Source organism: Nerophis ophidion, linkage group LG15, assembly GCF_033978795.1.
Source record: "Nerophis ophidion isolate RoL-2023_Sa linkage group LG15, RoL_Noph_v1.0, whole genome shotgun sequence".
NCBI classification, from domain to species: domain Eukaryota; kingdom Metazoa; phylum Chordata; class Actinopteri; order Syngnathiformes; family Syngnathidae; genus Nerophis; species Nerophis ophidion.
The window spans coordinates 51,174,571-51,191,975 of record NC_084625.1 but is presented as its reverse complement, the minus strand read 5'-3'; the positions used below and the strand labels follow the sequence as shown (position 1 = coordinate 51,191,975).

General features: G+C 39.9%; 1 protein-coding gene across 1 annotated transcript in view; it reads right to left on the bottom strand.

Annotated features, from left to right (window-relative positions):
• Positions 1-17,405, bottom strand: part of odad2 (outer dynein arm docking complex subunit 2) — a 124,350-nt gene that overhangs the window by 54,403 nt on the left and 52,542 nt on the right. Inside the window, exons 16-17 of the mRNA XM_061922359.1 lie at positions 11,387-11,567; positions 11,238-11,299 (exon numbers count right to left, since the gene is read on the bottom strand). Of these exons, the coding sequence (XP_061778343.1) occupies positions 11,238-11,299; positions 11,387-11,567 (243 nt within the window). The remainder of the gene's footprint in view (positions 1-11,237; positions 11,300-11,386; positions 11,568-17,405) is intronic.

Sequence of the window (17,405 nt, the reverse complement as noted above, 5' to 3'; positions counted from 1 at the left end):
TCTAAATCAAGCTCTAAATCTAGCCACGCTTTTATTGTTTTTTTATTTTTTTTTTTAAACAATATGGCGATAGTAAATCGCCATATTTGGTTTAGCTTGATTTTTTTACAGTTTCAAACTAATGGCAGTTTTTTAGCATGTGAGCTTGCAGGCAAAACACCGTAGAAGAAGAAAGGAGGACCGAGGTGCTCTAAATCTAGCCACGCTTTCATTTTTTTGTTTTTTTTAACAATATGGCGATAGTACACAAATCGTTGGTCAAATTTATGTCGTTTATATCGCGCAACCCTATTTCCTCCTGTACTCACATGATTCCACATTCGTTTTTTTTACGGACCGTTTAGAAGGGATTATTAAAGTTTTTATGATCCATTTTTTTTTTTTCCACATTCGCTTCTCTTTTTCACGGTTTAGTTTCTTTTTTTTTTGGTTTTGCTTGATTTTTTTTACAGTTTCAAACTAATGGCAGTGTTTTAGCATGTGGGCTTGCAGGCAAAACACCGTAGAAGAACAAAAAAGGACCGAGGTGATCTAAATCAAGTCCCATTAAGTCCACACTGTCATTGTTTTTTTGTAACAATATGGCGATAGTACACAAATCGTGGGTCAAATTTATGTCGGGTATATCGCGCAACCCTATTTTTTCCTGTACTCACATTATTCCACATTTGTTTTTTTACGGACCGTTTGGAAAGGATTACTAACAAAGTTTTTATGATCAACTTTTTTCCCACATTTGCTTCTCTTTTTCACGGTTTATTTTCTTTATTTGTTTTGTTTCGCTTAATTTTTTTACAGTTTCAAATTAATGGCAGTGTTTTAGCTTGTGGGCTTGCAGGCAAAACACCGTAGAAGAATGGATTGTTAGTAATCCAATCCAAACGGTCCGTAAAAAAAACGAATGTTGAATCATGTGAGTACAAGAGGAAATAGGGTTGCGCGATATACCCGACATAAATTTGGCCCACAATTTGGGTTTTTCAGTTTCGTTTTTTTTTTTTTGTTTTGTTTCGCTTAATTATTTTACAGTTTCAAACTAATGGCAGTGTTTTAGCACAGTGGTTCAAAATGGGGGTAAAAGTACCCCTGGGGGTACTTGAAGGTATGCCAAGGGGTACGTGATATTTTTTTAAATATTCTAATAATAGCAACAATTCAAAAATCCTTTATAAATATATTTATTGAATAATACTTCAACAAAATATGAATGTAAGTTCATAAACTGTGAAAAGAAAATGCAACAATGCAATATTCAGTGTTGACAGCTAGGTTTTTATGGACATTTTCTATAAATATTGATGATTTTAAAGATTTCTTTTTTGTGAAGAAATGTTTAGAATGAAGTTGATGAATCCAGATGGATCTCTATTACAATCCCCAAAGAGGGCACTTTAAGTTGATGATTACTTCTATGTGTAGAAATCTTTATATTTGAATCACTTGTTTATTTTTCAACAAAGTTTTTAGTTATTTTTATATTTTTTTCCAAATAGTTCAAGAAAGACCACGACAAATGAGCAATATTTTGCACTGTTATAAAATGTAATAAATCAGAAACGGATGACATAGTGCTGTATTTTACTTCTTTATTTTCCTTTTTTTAACCAAAAATGCTTTGCTCTGATCACGGGGTACTTGAATTAATGTTCACAGGGGGGTACATCACGGAAAAAAAGTTGAGAACCACTGTTTTAGCATGTGGGCTTGCAAAGTAAAAAAACGTAGAAGAAAAGAGGACAAAGGTGCCCTAAATCAAGTTTAACTAGCCACACTTTTATTGTTTTTATTTTTTTTTGACAATATAGCAATAGTAAAGAAATCGTGGGCCAAATTTATGTCGGGTATATTACGCAACCCTACACTGGACCATTTCTTGCTATAATCACATGTTTTTTTACGGAGCGTTTGGAAGGGCTTACTAACAAACCTGTCGTGCCAAATTATGATAAGGTCACTTTTCAGTGCAGAAAAATCTGCTTTAGGGCTTTGGCTACTTGTTTCCAGTTTGTAGCTGCAGCCTCCGTTAAAAAAACCCAGATTTTCTTCCAAAGCAGCATTTCATCACAACACATCCTCAGTCTTGCTCACTTCCTCCCAGATGTAAAGCTCACTCAGCTGCTGTGCTCGCTCCAAATCCCAGTCCACATTTTAAAAAAAAAAGGCACGGGTCAGAGGTTAACTGGCATCTGTGTGAAGTGCTTCATGCACATATTTATAAATAGAAACTAATTTATGCGTTATGCCGGTGGCTTGTTTTTTAACCAGGGCCAAAAAAAAGGTAACGACTTTCCAAGTCAAACAGAACCAGAGACAGGTAGCTCTATATTTCATGGAGCTGGTGTGGAGTTGACTTTTAAGCGTTGGCTGGATTTTATGTCGCTTAGTTGGGGATCCACGCAGGTAATAACGCCACAGTGCACCCAGTGTCTGGTGTAAATAACAAGTAACGTGAATTATTGTCATTATGACTTAATCACGGTATCTGTGACTGGCCACAAAAAACACTCATCAGGTTTCTGATGAGTGTATTTTTGTTGCACCACTCTTTGTGTTTGTTACATAAACCAGACACAAATGATCACCTTATATTCCAGTCTGCAGCGCATCTTAAATCCGACCCAAAAACTAAAAAAAGAAGGCATCCAAACAGCCGAGTCTCCCCGTGAAGCAGGTATGAAACCGATTAGCGGAGAAGTTGACATTGATGGATTAAAGGAGGCGACCGCACACCATGGAGGCATCAAACAGTGTGTGTCTGCTCTCGTAGCGACACATTTCATTGGAGGAGAGGGAAAATAAACTGGAGAATTTGATGGAAAAAGTGAAATTGCAATTAAACATTTGCAACATAACAGTAGCCAAACTGTCAAATCAGCTGAAAACAGCCCAGGACAGATGTGTGCGAGCAAAGGATGCCATTAAATGCACGTTGTGTAAACTACTGTGCAACCCGGATTTAGAATAAGAATAAAAACAACTTTACAGTTCTGGCCTAAATATAAACACTGTGAAAAAACTAACATTAAAACCTTGCCACACTGTAATTCAGGGGTGTCAGACTGGTTTTCATTGAGGGCCACATCGCAGCTTTAACAATGAGTAATATTTAAAATATACATGTATATCTATTATATATATATATATATATATATATATATATATATATATATATATATATATATATATATATATATATATATATATTAGGGATGCACCGAAATGAAAATTTGTGGCCGAAGCCGAAACCGAATAAAATTTGAGCGCTTGGCCGAAGGCCGAATACCAAATACCGAATAATGAATGCAGTTTTTCACAACTTTTTTATATTGCATAAATAGCCTAGAATAAATTTTTAGACATGTTTTTCAAATAAAGTAATTTTTTATTGAATATTGACATTTTTTAATATTCCAGTAACCTTCGCTTTTCAAAAAAGCACAAAGTTTTTCATTTATATTAGGCCTTCAAACAAAACATGCATTCCAAAAAAAAACAAAGTGCATTAAAGTGGATAAACCCACAACAAATGAATTATTGTCCTTTTGGCAAAAGTCTGCTTAGCCACAGTAGATATGCTAATAATGTAAACAGAAGGCTCAAGTAAATCTCAATTAAGTGTGTGCTTGTAACCTCATACACTTATACAGGTAGCCTACACAACAGGCTAATAATGTAAACAGAGGCCCCACTAAATCTCAATAAGTGTGTGCTTGTAACCTCATACACTTATACAGGTAGCCTACACAACAGGCTAATAATGTAAACAGAAGGCTTAAGTAAATCTCAATTAAGTGTTTGCTTGTAACCTCTTACACTTATACAGGTAGCCTACACAACAGGCTAATAATGTAAACAGAAGGCTCAAGTAAATCTCAATTAAGTGTGTGCTTGTAACCTCATACACTTATACAGGTAGCCTACACAACAGGCTAATAATGTAAACAGAAGGCTTAAGTAAATCTCAATTAAGTGTTTGCTTGTAACCTCTTACACTTATACAGGTAGCCTACACAACAGGCTAATAATGTAAACAGAGGCCCCACTAAATCTCAATAAGTGTGTGCATGTAACCTCATACACTTATACAGGTACACAACATATCCCAGGCCAGAACAGATTTGTCAATAACAGTACTTCAGCTTCAGAATAAAAAAGAAGGAAACTAACTATGTATAAAACAAATTAAATTTAACACTGCACGTTGGTTGATTGCGTCACCGCGTCAAAAAATTGCGTCACACGCCACTATTCGGCCTTGTTTTTAACTCATTCCACCGAAGGCCGAATGTGGCTTTTTTTGCCATATTCGGCCGAATATATTCGGTTACCGATTAATCGGTGCATCCCTAATATATATATATATATATATAGTACATTAACAATATAATTTTTTTACCTAAGCTGTTTTTTGTTGTTTTAGTGTCCTGCTGTATACGGAAAAAAACAATACCGAAATTGCTTTCAATGTAAAAAAAAACTTGGCGGTGGAATTTAACCGAAAAAAATGTGCAATCTACTAATAAAAGTTTCAACCAATAAATCCATCAAACCAGAATTTTACAGTAAAAGCAGTGTTTTTTTACTGCATATAAAAATATTGAATAAATGGAGAAGCAATACCACTGTTTTTAGCGGTAAAATTCAAGTAGCAGAGCGGGGCAGTTTTATTTTTTACCGTAAAATCTTGTTTTAATGTTTTTTTTGGTTTGTTTTAGTGTCTTGCCGTATATGGGGAAAAACAGTACCAAAGTTGCTTTTTTGGTAAAACTCGTCGGCGGAATTTAACCGTAAAATCTAATTGTCAATTTGACAGTCTACAATTTGTTGATAATTTGTTTTGAAATCATAAGTCAAGCAGATATTTAAGTACAGGATTTATTAGAGATGTCCGATAATGGCCTTTTTGCCATTGTCCAACTCTTAATTTCCGATTCCGATATCAACTGATACCGATATCTACAGTCGTGAAATTAACACATTATTATGCCTTTTTTTGTTGTGATGCCTTACTGGATGCATTAAATAATATAACAAGGTTTTCCAAAATAAGTCAACTCAAGTTATGAAAAAAAAAATGCCAACATGGCACTGCCGTATTTATTATTGAAGTCACAAAGTGCAATATTTTTTTGAACATGCCTCAAAACAGCAGCTTAGAATTTGGGACATGCTCTCCCTGAGGGAGCATGTGGAGGTTGAGGTGGGCGGGTAGCGGAGGGTGTATATTGTAGCGTCCCGGAAGAGTTAGTGCTGCAAGGGGTTCTGGGTATATGTTCTGTTGTGTTTATGTTGTGTTACGGTGCGGATGTTCTCCCGAAATATGTTTGTCATTCTTGTTTGGTGTGAGTTCAAAGTGTGGCGCATATTTTTAACAGTGTTCAAGTTGTTTATACGGCCACCCTCAGTGTGACCTGTATGGCTGTTGACCAAGTATGCCTTGCATTCACTTGGGTGTGTGAAAAATTGGGCCAGCACGCAAAGGCAGTGCCTTTAAGGTTTATTGGCGCTCTGTACTTCTCCCGACGTCATACATTTTACTTCATGAAACAGATACCGATAATTTCCGATATTACATATTAAAGCATTTATCGGCCGATAATATCGGCAGTCCGATATTATCGGACATCCCTAGTATTTATCCTTATTATAACAAAATATTTTGGGGGGAATATTTTGATTCTGATATTTAATTTTAAAAGATATGCAATTGCATGCAGTACACGATTGTTAACGTCAAAAGGGAAAGAACAAATCTGTTTAGTAAGAAAATATTTAACATTTTATCAACGCGTATGATTTCCAGGCTTTTGTGGGCCACGGGACGGCATAGCTCGGTCGGTAGAGTGGCCGTGCCAGCAACTTGAGGGTTCCAGCTTCGATTCCCGCTTCTGTCATCCTAGTCACTGGCATTGTGTCCTTGGGCAAGACACTTTACCCACCTGCTCCCAGTGCCACCCACACTGGTTTAAATGTAACTTAGATATTGGGTTCCATCCATCCATTTTCTACCGCTTATTCCCTTTTTTGGGGTGGCAGGGGGCGCTGGCGCCTATCTCAGCTATAATCGGGCGGAAGGCGGGGTACACCCTGGACAAGTCGCCACCTCATCGCAGGGCCAACACAGATAGACAGACAACATTCACACTCACATTCACACACTAGGGCCAATTTAGTGTTGCCAATCAACCTATCCCCAGGTGCATGTCTTTGGAGGTGGGAGGAAGCCGGAGTACCCGGAGGGAACCCACGCATTCACGGGGAGAACATGCAAACTCCACACAGAAAGATCCCGAGCCTGGATTTGAATCCCAGGACTGCAGGACCTTCGTATTGTGAGGCAGACGCACTAACCCCTCTTCCACCGTGAAACCCATATTTAAGTTACATTTAAACCAGTGTGGGTGGCACTGGGAGCAGGTGGGTAAAGTGTCTTGCCCAAGGACACAACGGCAGTGACTAGGATGGCGGAAGCGGGAATCGAACCTGCAACCGTCAAGTTGCTGGCACGGCCGCTCTACCAACCGAGCTAAACCGCCCCTAGATATTGGGTTTCACTATGTAAAAGTGCTTTGAGTCACTAGAGAAAAGCGCTATATAAATCAAATTCACTTCACACTTCACATAAATAATGTGGCGGGCCAGATTTGGCCCCCGGGCTTCGGGTTTGACACCTGTGCTCTAATTTGACACTTTTTAATGAACGTCTCAGTCGTGCCTCCCCAGCAGCTTATTGGATGATATAAAATTTCTGTTTTTCAACTATGTAAACTCTTTTTATTTGCATCCTAATGCAGAAGTGTCCCGCAGTCTTCTCTCAGCCTTGTAAAAGCCATGGAGGGTGAGGTTTGAAATGAACACGGAGCAAATACTGCGCTTGACTGCGGGTCGCCGTGCATTCCCAGCCATGTTGTCTTGGAAATGGGAAGGAAGGCCTCACGTGTTTGTCTTGACCGTGGCCACACAGCGACAGTAAAACGCCGGGAATTAAACCACCCGGTATTTAAAGCGGACGGTACAATAAGCAAAAACCTTCTCAAATATGTTATTAAACCGGGGATCAAAGAGAAATATACCTGGAAAATACAAAGTAGAGCACCCGGGCTTTCTTTGAACATAACATGTGACAAACTAATGATACAGTGCATCTATCCAGGGATCTTGTTGTCGCTCTGTTGTCATAGTAACTTAATAGGCACAGCTAGTTCAGTAACAACATGAATAAGCTGCTCAAACCCCACACAAGGATGTTTAAGAGGAACTGCACTATTTTTTTTTTTTTTCATTTTGCCTATCGGTCAGAATCATCATGAGCAGGGGTCTCAAACTCAATTTGCCTGGGAGCCACTGGATGCAGAAACTGGGTGAGGCTGAGTTGCAATAAAAGATTTCTTAAAAAAAAATCTAACATGCACTTTTTAATGAATTCACCTTCTTTGAATGGCTTTCCCGCCCTAACAACCATCTCACTCACCATGTAGCTAGCTTTGACTGCTGCATCGCTCTTTTCGCTTGCTTTCTTGAAGAAATCTTGTTGCCTTAGTACAGTGGTTCTCAACCTTTTTTCAGTGATGTACCCCCTGTGAACATTTTTTTTTAATTCAAGTACCCCCTAATCAGAGCAAAGCATTTTTGGTTGAAAAAAAGAGATAAAGAAGTAAAATACAGCACTATGTCATCAGTTTCTGATTTACTAAATTGTATAACAGTGCAAAATGTTGCTCATTTGTAGTGGTCTTTCTGGAACTATTTGGAAAAAAAAGATATAAAAATAACTAAAACCTTGTTGAAAAATAAACAAGTGATTCAATTATAAATAAAGATTTCCACACATAGAAGTAATCATCAACTTAAAGTGTCCTCTTTGGGGATTGTAATAGAGATCCATCTGGATTCATCAACTTCATTCTAAACATTTCTTCACAAAAAATGACATCTTTAACATCAATATTTATGGAACATGTCCTCAAAACATCTAGCTTGTTGCATTTCTTTTCACACTTTATGAACTTACATTCATATTTTGTTGAAGTATTATTCAATAAATGTATTTATAAAGGATTTTTAATTGTTGCTATTTTTACAATATTTAAAAAAAAATCTCACGAACCCCTTGGCATACCTTCAAGTACCCCCAGGGGTACGCGTACCCCTATTTGAGAACTACTGCCTCAGTTTAAAATTGGCAACCCGGTTCACTCTCTCATCTCCCTGGTATTTTGCAGACTCCTCAGCATGTCTAGTTGTATAATGACATTTTAATTTGTATTCCTTGTGCGCCGCAACTTTCTCTGTGCAAATAAGACACGTCGGGGTGCCCCTGCGCTCACAGCAGGCTTTGAAAAAGACATGTTGGGGTTGTGGAATATATTTGTATTTAGCCCACGCACGGAGAATAATGTTATTTCCGCAATATGTGTCGTTCCGCTTTTCGACCCTACAGCAACACGGCGGCCGGCGGATAATAGTACCGAGCGCAAAAAAGTGACGGCTCCCAGAGTGTTTTCCCGGCGTCATATAGAAATATATGTAGTGTTCATCCTGTGAGTCAATGCAAATTAAACAATTAAAAAAACAAATAACAGTTTGAATTGGTCCCGGTTATCGGGGACTGTTATTACTGATGGACAGGTGTCGCGGTGTGACTGCAGCCAGGCATGTAAGAAAACCCTCGTCTCCATGGCAACGTTTCTGTCGCTTTCATTCATTTGCCGCTTTTCCACTAACGCAGGGGTAGGCAACCCAGAATGTTGAAAAAGCCAATTGGAGCTAAATAACAAAAATCGTCTCTGTCTGGAGCCGGAGGGCGCGGAGTGGGGGCTAACATCACGACTAACGGACTAACATCACAACTAACGTGTTACACGTCCGATTCGCCCAGCTACTCCCTGCAGGAGTATCAGCGCTGGGGTCCAGTGCACCACAGTTTTGTATTGTCGCTCGGTCCTTCGGCGGAGTGCTTCGGAAGCTACTGAACCGCTCGTCTCCCCGGTGCAGACTGTTTACAGTGGTGCCACGGGAGAGAGCGATACAGAGACACACACACAGTGACAGAGAGAGTGCGAGCAGGCGGGCGAGCGAGGGAGGTAGGTAGGTAGGTAAGTAGGGAGGGAGGGAGGAAGAGCGTGTGTGGGTCTAGTGGAAAAGCGGCCAAACGGTAGTAAATGGATGGATGGAAGATTGCACGCTAATCGATGCTATCCAAGCTAGCTGTATGTACATATTGCATCATTATGCCTCGTTGGTAGGTATATTTGACTTACCGTATTTTTCGGATTATAAATGGCTCCGGAGTATAAATCGCACTGGCCGAAAATGGATTATAATGAAGGAAAAAAACATATATACGTCGCACTGGAGTCTAAGTCGCATTTTTGGGGGAAATTTCTTTGATAAAATCCAACAGAAAGAATAGACATTTGAAAGGCAATTTAAAATAAATAAAGAATAGTGAACAACAGGCTGAATAAGTGTAGGTTATATGAGGCATAAATAAGCAACTGCTATGTTAACCTAACATATTATGGTAAGAGTCATTCAAATAACTATAACATATAGAACATGCTATACCTTTACCAAACTGTCACTCCTAATCCATAAATCCCATGAAATCTTCTTCCTCGATGTCGCGTCTAAACAAGGTATGCGCCGCTTCCTCCTGCATATTTCACTACGTCCAGCTTGTAATCTGCAGTACATGATTTCATTGTCGGTCCAATTTTTGTTCAGCCCTTCTCAGTTTTTATAAGTTAGCGCCAACGTTGAAATTATCCATTTTAATAGCTATGGCAGTGACATATAGCAGTTATCATTCCATGACCCACAATGCACTTCTGCCATGACCCTCTCCCGCCTATTTCTTATTGGTTGACGTGTGTGTGAGGATTGCTGACATTTCCTTCGTCTCTTCCGCGAATGAGATAAATAATAATATTTGATATTGTGTAATCTGGGGCAGTATAGCTCGGTTGGTAGAGCGGCTGTGCCAGCAACTTGAGGGTTGCAGGTTCGATCCCCGCTTCCGCCAGCCTAGTCCTTGGGCAAGATACTTTACCCACCTGCTCCCAGTGCCACCCACACTGGTTTAAATGTAACTTAGATATTGGGTTTCACTATGTACAGCGATTTGAGTCCATCCATCCATCCATTTTCTACCGCTTATTCCCTTTCGGGGTCGCGGGAGGCACTGGCGCCTATCTCAGCTACAATCGGGCGGAAGGCGGGGTACACCCTGGACAAGTCGCTACCTCATCGCAGGGCCAACACAGATAGACAGACAACATTCACACTCACATTCACACACTAGGGCCGATTTGAGTCACTAAAGAAAAAAACGCTATATAAATATAATTCACCTTACCTCATCTGCAGTACATGATTTCCTTTTCGATACCATTTTTGTTCAGCCCTTCTCAGTTTTTATAAGTCACCGCCAACCACGAAATGATCCATTTTAATAGCTACGGCAGTAGCATATAGCAGTTAGCATTCCATGACCCAGAATGCACTTCTGCCATGACTCTCCCCCGCCAAATTCTTATTGGTTGGCGTGTGTGTGTGTGACGATTGCTGACATTTTCTTGGTCTCTTCCGCGAATGAGATAAATAATGTTTGATATTTTACGGTAATGTGTTAATAATTTCACACATAAGTCGCTCCGGAGTATGTGTCGCACCCCCGGGCCAAACTATGAAAAAAACTGCGACTTATAGTCCGAAAAATACGGTATATCCTCTGTGTATTTAAATCATATTTGCACATTATCTGTATGTAATACTGGCTGCATTTTTCATAGTTGTTTGTACGCCATGTTGTTCCAGACCACAGCAAACATTACCCAACTTGCAAATATTGTAACAAATACATTAGAAGAAGACAGCGTGCCATTTCCTTTAATGTGGACACACACATTTTATGCCCTTTGGCCATTTTATGCCAGGAGTTCTCACCCTCTGAGAAGCCTGTTTTACTACCGTTTTCCAATGTTATAAAAATGTGTAGATTACTGTCAACATTTCTTTCAACGTCAGCCTGTGACATAGTCATTTTGATAGCAGGCTAATATAGACACTTACGCCATGTGTTGTCTTCGTTATAACACTTATACAAGGCTTTTATTTGTTGGAGGCTTCAGACTGATCTAAAAAAAAATATTTTGGTCCAATATGGCTCTTTGAACATTTTGGGTTGCCGACATCTGATCCAATCATGCATGCGTGCAGAAGAGGAGGCTACTTACGCCATGTTGTCCAGATCCGTAGCGCAGGCCTCCACTACCCTGGTTACGTTCACCAACAGCGGCTGGTGGAAAGATGTTTATTTTAAGATGATGATCTGTTCACACAACGAAAAAAAAAGGTCAAGGACACTTTGTGTAGTTCGACATGCCTCGTTTCTTCCGATGAGTAGCTTGATGAGAGGTTTGAGCCCTCCACACTTGCGGATGGTGACTTTGTTTGCAGGTTTCTGGGCGAACTCCGCCAAGGCTCCGACCACATTCACTAGCACTTCCTCAGGTTGATTAGTCAGCAAGCCAATCAGGATCTCCAAGACTTTATGATCTTGAAACCTTGAAAAAAGAAAAAAAGAAAAAAAAGAGTACGGTCAATGTTATCGTTCGAACCCCACAGCTAATTGATTCTTCATAATAAAGGTCGGTAATGGTTCAATGATGCATTTACTCTGCTAGTTCCTTTTAAAAGTACTACCTTTAGTAATTATTTACATTTGTCAATCATAAATATCAGGCTCTTAAAAGGAGCATATCATATTTTATCATGAAGTGGCTGGAGAATTTCTTTATTCAGAGAGTGGCAGGCGTCTATTGGGAATAAAGCATTTACAGGCTTTAGTCATAGAATACTATTACATAATCTTTTATCTAAATGTTTTCATTCACAAATGACAATAATTCGGCTAGATTAGGTACAGTATATTTTAGCAAGCAGAAGAATTAGGATTGGATAGGATTGACTGATTTATTCCACACTTGGAAAATCACATGGTTGCAGTGCAGGTTTTTACATACAGTAAGATCACAAAAAGTCTCACGCTATTTTTAACTTTTATTCCCAATCTTGTGATAACAAACAACGATGCAAGTCCAACAGGTTTTACCTTCCGTGAAAAGACTTTCGTCTCTGTGAGTTTTCGACACTTCCTCAATCTACGCCGATCACCTTTCAAGTACGGACCGTGTGTTTGCAAACATGGGAATAACTAACATCAAATCCAAACCACACGAACATAAAACATTAAAATCAGCTGGTCGTTACAGTACGAATTGATATACACTACATTGCCAAAAGTATTTGGCCACCCATCCAAATGATGAGAATCAGGTGCCCTAATAACTTGTATAAAATCAAGCACTTAGGCATGTTTCTACAAACATTTGTCAAAGAATGGGCCGCTCCCAGTGATTTCCAACATGGAACTGTAATAGGATGCTCCCTGTGCAACAAATCCAGTCGTGAAATTTCCTCGCTCCTAACTATTCCAAAGTCAACTTTAGTATAAGAAAAGTGAAGAGTTTGGGAACAACAGCAACTCAGCCACCAAGTGGTAGGCCACGTAAACTGACACAGAGGGCTCAGCGAATGCTGAAGCGCATAGTGCAAAGACTTTCTGCACAGCCAGTTGCTACAGAGCTCCAAACTTCATGTGACCTTCCAATTAGCCCACGTACAGTACGCAGAGAGCTTCATGGAATGGGTTTCCATGTCCGAACAGCTGCATCTAAGCCATACATCACCAAGTCCAATGCAAAGCGTGGGATGCAGTGGTGTAAAGCACATCGCCACTGGACTCTAGAGCAGTGGAGACGCCTTCACTGGACTGACGAATCACGCTTTTTCCATCTGGCAATCTGATGGATCAGTGTGGGTTTGGTGGTTGCCAGGAGAACGCTACATTTCAGACTGCATTGTGCCAAGTGTGAAATTTGGTGGAGGGGGAATTATGGTGTGGGGTTATTTTTTCGGGAGTTGGGTTCGGCCCCTTAGTTCCAGTGAAAGGAACTTTGAATGCAGCAGTATACCAAAACATTTTGGACAATTCCATGGGATGACACTTCGAGTTCATATGTGAGTAAAGGCAGGTGGCCAAATACTTTTGGCAATATAGTGTATATAGCCTATTATTTCCGAACTATTGACAAGTGATGTACCGAAAACTTCCATCCATCCATCCACTTTCTACCACTTGTCGCGTTCGGGGTCGCGAGGGGTGTTGGAGCCTATCTCAGCTGCATTTGTGCAGAAGGCGGTGTACACCCTGGACAAGTCACCACCTCATCACAGGGCCAACACAGATAGACAACATTCACACTCACATTCACACACTAGGGCCAATTTAATGTTGCCAATCAACCTATCCTCAGGTGCATGTCTTTGGAAGTGGGAGGAAGCTGGAGTACCCGGAGCGAACCCACGCAGTCACGGGGAGAACATGCAAACTCCACACAGAAAGATCCCGAGCCCGGGATGGAACCCAGGACTACTCAGGACCTTTGTATTGTGAGGCCCGTGCACTAACCCCTTTGCCACCGAAAAAGACTTTGATCACCGAAAACAGCGCTACCGAATAAAACACACACCATTGCCTGGGGCGTTGTCAGCATGTCTGTGATGTAAATGCAATTTTATATATATTTGTACAAAATGTGTACAAATTAAGAAGACAGTGGCGGCTTTTAAGAAGAGAACAGGAAGTATGACGTGTGACGCCACGCTCGCTCCAGCCTCTTTAGTCGAGGAACAGAAGTAGAGTCTCTAAACACGAATGCATTTTATAATAACACAAGAAGAAGATGCTAAATTTGTTGCTAGTTGTTAATTAAAAAAAAAAAGTAAACACTAGAAAAATCTCCACAAAGTACATTGTACAAAAGCAGCAACAAATACCAATATTGCAAAAATGATTACAAAAATTATAATACAGATTTGTTTTAAATGTATGTATACATTTTTGGAACCTTTTATAAGAAAATCATATCATAGCAATTTATGCTAATTAGTAGATGGCGTCATTGTGACCCCGCCCCCCCGCCACAAGTATCTTGGCAGTTTAGGGGACACCCTGCCATGTTTTGCGGTGACTGCGGTTTCCCAAGGCGTCTGAGTAGTAAACTGCAGCAAACATTAAAAGGGATACAGTGCGGTCCCAGGAAACCTCAACGAACTTCCGATGTACAGTTAGGTATCTTTATTCAAGGCTACGGTTGCTGGCATCTTGGTGCCTAAGCTATTGTACAGGACCAAGGTCATTTGGGTTTGGTCAGGGTCCACAGAAGCGCAGCCTATTCTTGCAAGAAAAAACATTGCTAATGAACAGACAGGCTGCCAAAACTAACTGGGGTGAAATTTGCCATCAAAAACAAGCTATGGTCTCCTTCTGCCATCTTTGAAGTGTGAACTGACTTCAGTATGATCTTTGATACGATAGTGTGGTAACGTGCACCGATTTTTCTTCACCTGAAAAAATTACACGAATGGAAGAAAAAAAATTAAAGGTCTACAAAAGCCTGTCAAATTCTCTGGTACCACAAAAGAATTTGACTGTCTGTCTTCAAAACTGTTCTCTAGACCAAAGTGGGGCCCTAGGGCCAGATTTGACCCGTTGTGTTATTTTGTTTGGCCCGCTTTGGCATGTCCGCAACGATACATTGGGGGGGGGGGGGGGGGGGGGGGGGGGGGGGAGTCAATAGATTTTACTCTAAAAAACCTAGCAGCTCAGAAAAAATTATGTAATATCATTAGTGGTACACATTTGACACTGTAACAACAGGGAATGGAAGATTTTTCAGTAAAAACTGACAGCTTAGTCACCAGAATTTTAACGTAAAAACAACAATCGTAGTTTTTCCATTTCAACTCTCTAAACCTTTTGATGATATTATGGACCGTAGATGGTGAAATCCCTAAATTCCTTCCAAAAGCTTGTAGAGAAATGTTTAAACTGTTGGACAATTTGCTCAGGCATTTGTTGACAAAGTGGTGACCCTCGCCCCAACCTTGTTTGTGAATGACTGAGCATTTCATGGGAGCTGCTTTTATACCCAATCATGGCACCCACCGGTTCCCAATTAGCCTGTTCACCTGTGGGATGTTCCAAATAAGTGTCTGAAGAGCATTTTTCAATTTCTCAGTCTTTTTTGCCACTCGTGCCAGCTTTTTCAAAACATGTTGCTGGCATCAAATTCGAAATGAGCTCATATTTGCAAAAAATAAAGTTTTCCGGTGCAAACGTTAAATATATTGTCTTTGCAGTCCATTCAATTGAATATAAGTTGGGAAGGATTTGTAAATCATTGTATTTTGTTGTTATTCATGATTTACAAAACGTGCCAACTTCACTGGTTTTAGGTTTGTAAATCGATCTATCGATACATTGATCGATCGTAGTCATTACTTGGACAAACCCTAACGGATTGGTCTATAAACATCTTTAGTTGAAGACAGCCCTGTTACAGAATCAACGGCTCACATATTGATGCATTCATAAATCTGCACCAAATAAAGTTCCATTGTCCGTCACTGAAAAGAAGCTTTTTCCGACTACATAAAAATGTTGGCCCACTTTGCCCGTGCTTTGGCAGGTTCTTTGAAAATCATAAGCTTATGCTCGACAATGTTGTCCTAAAATAAACACGTTGATGAAACATTAATCAGACAAAATGGCTAACACATGCTTCCTCTTGTCTTAAGTGGGAGTCACCCCCCAGACTAGTACACTGTCCAGACTGTGTAAAACATTGGCAGCGTGAAAAAAAAAAAAAAAACCCAGCATGCGACAAAACCAAGGCCTGCTTCGCTTGAGCGTGGATATAACAAAAGAACCGACAAAACTCTGCCTTTTATGTTTGCTGCTGCAAAACATTCTGCAGATGTCATTTCAGCATTAGTGTGTGGCCTCTCCTTGTCGACAGTAATGACACGCTCGTTTCATTCCGTGAACCTGACCTGCGCATTTGAAGTCATTCATATAAGCCAGAGAGAGTTTAAAAAAAAAAAAAAGAGAAAATATTTGCTCTGAACCTTGCAAAGAGGTGGCCACATCTTACCCTTCATTCACGCCCAACTGTCCACAAGAGCTGCAAAATGAGAGGTCTATTTGTACTTGGGCAGCACGCAACCGTCATTAAGATAACTTTGTGACAGATATAATTTAGTGTGAGGGCAACCAGAGCATTTAGAGTGTTTGTGTACTGCAAGTGTCACTAAATATGCTTTACAAGCTGCAGTTCATGTCTATATTATCATAGCTGCGTACACAAAAATGCTTACAATTAAAAACAGACACTTGTCTTCATGAAATCCGTCGTTCTTTGCAGTGAACATTTCTATTTTTCCCCCCGATATGTGTAACCTTGGCAGTAGAAAACATTGACCATAAGCCAAATGTCTACAGCGGAGGAAGATAGTTCTCAGGAGGTTTGCAGCAATGTACGTCCTTACTGATGATGGTGTGGCCAACAATAAAGAGTTGATTGAAATAAGTTGACATAAAAAATACTTTAACATTTCTCTGCCTGTGTGAAGGAAGTTCTGCTATCTCGATATGGCAGCATGGCTCTGCTGCAGTGACAGGAGGCTTAAATTAGACTTTAAATACAGGATATCATTCTGGGATTTTTGACATCTGAAAGATGCATCTGAGAGCGACTCAGCCTTTTTTTTTTTTCTTAATTCTATAAATTCCTCTTGGCCATTTGAACTATTCATTTCAAAGTAAATACAAATTCACCTTGAAGGTTACATGATGAAAATTCACAAATATTTTTTGGTAAAAAAAAACCAAAGTAAATTATATTTGCAAGACTTCCATATATATATATATATATATATATATACACACATACTAGGGATGCATTAATCGGTAACCGAATATGGCAAAAAAGGCCACATTCGGCCTTTGGTGGAATGAGTTAAAAACAAGGCCGAATAGTGGGGCGTGACGGAATTTTTTGACGCGGTGACGCAATCAACCAACGTGCAGTGACGCGGTGACGTTGGGATATGTTGTGTACCTGTATAAGTGTATGAGGTTACAAGCACACACTTATTGAGATTTAGTGGGTCCTCTGTTTACATTATTAGCCTGTTGTGTAGGCTACCTGTATAAGTGTATGAGGTTACAAGCACACACTTATTGAGATTTAGTGGGGCCTCTGTTTACATTATTAGCCTGTTGTGTAGGCTACCTGTATAAGTGTATGAGGTTACAAGCACACACTTATTGAGATTTACTTAAGCCTTCTGTTTACATTATTAGCCTGTTGTGTAGGCTACCTGTATAAGTGTAAGAGGTTACAAGCACACACTTAATTGAGATTTACTTGAACCTTCTGTTTACATTATTAGCATATCGACTGTGGCTAAGCAGACTTTTGCCAAAAGGACAATTC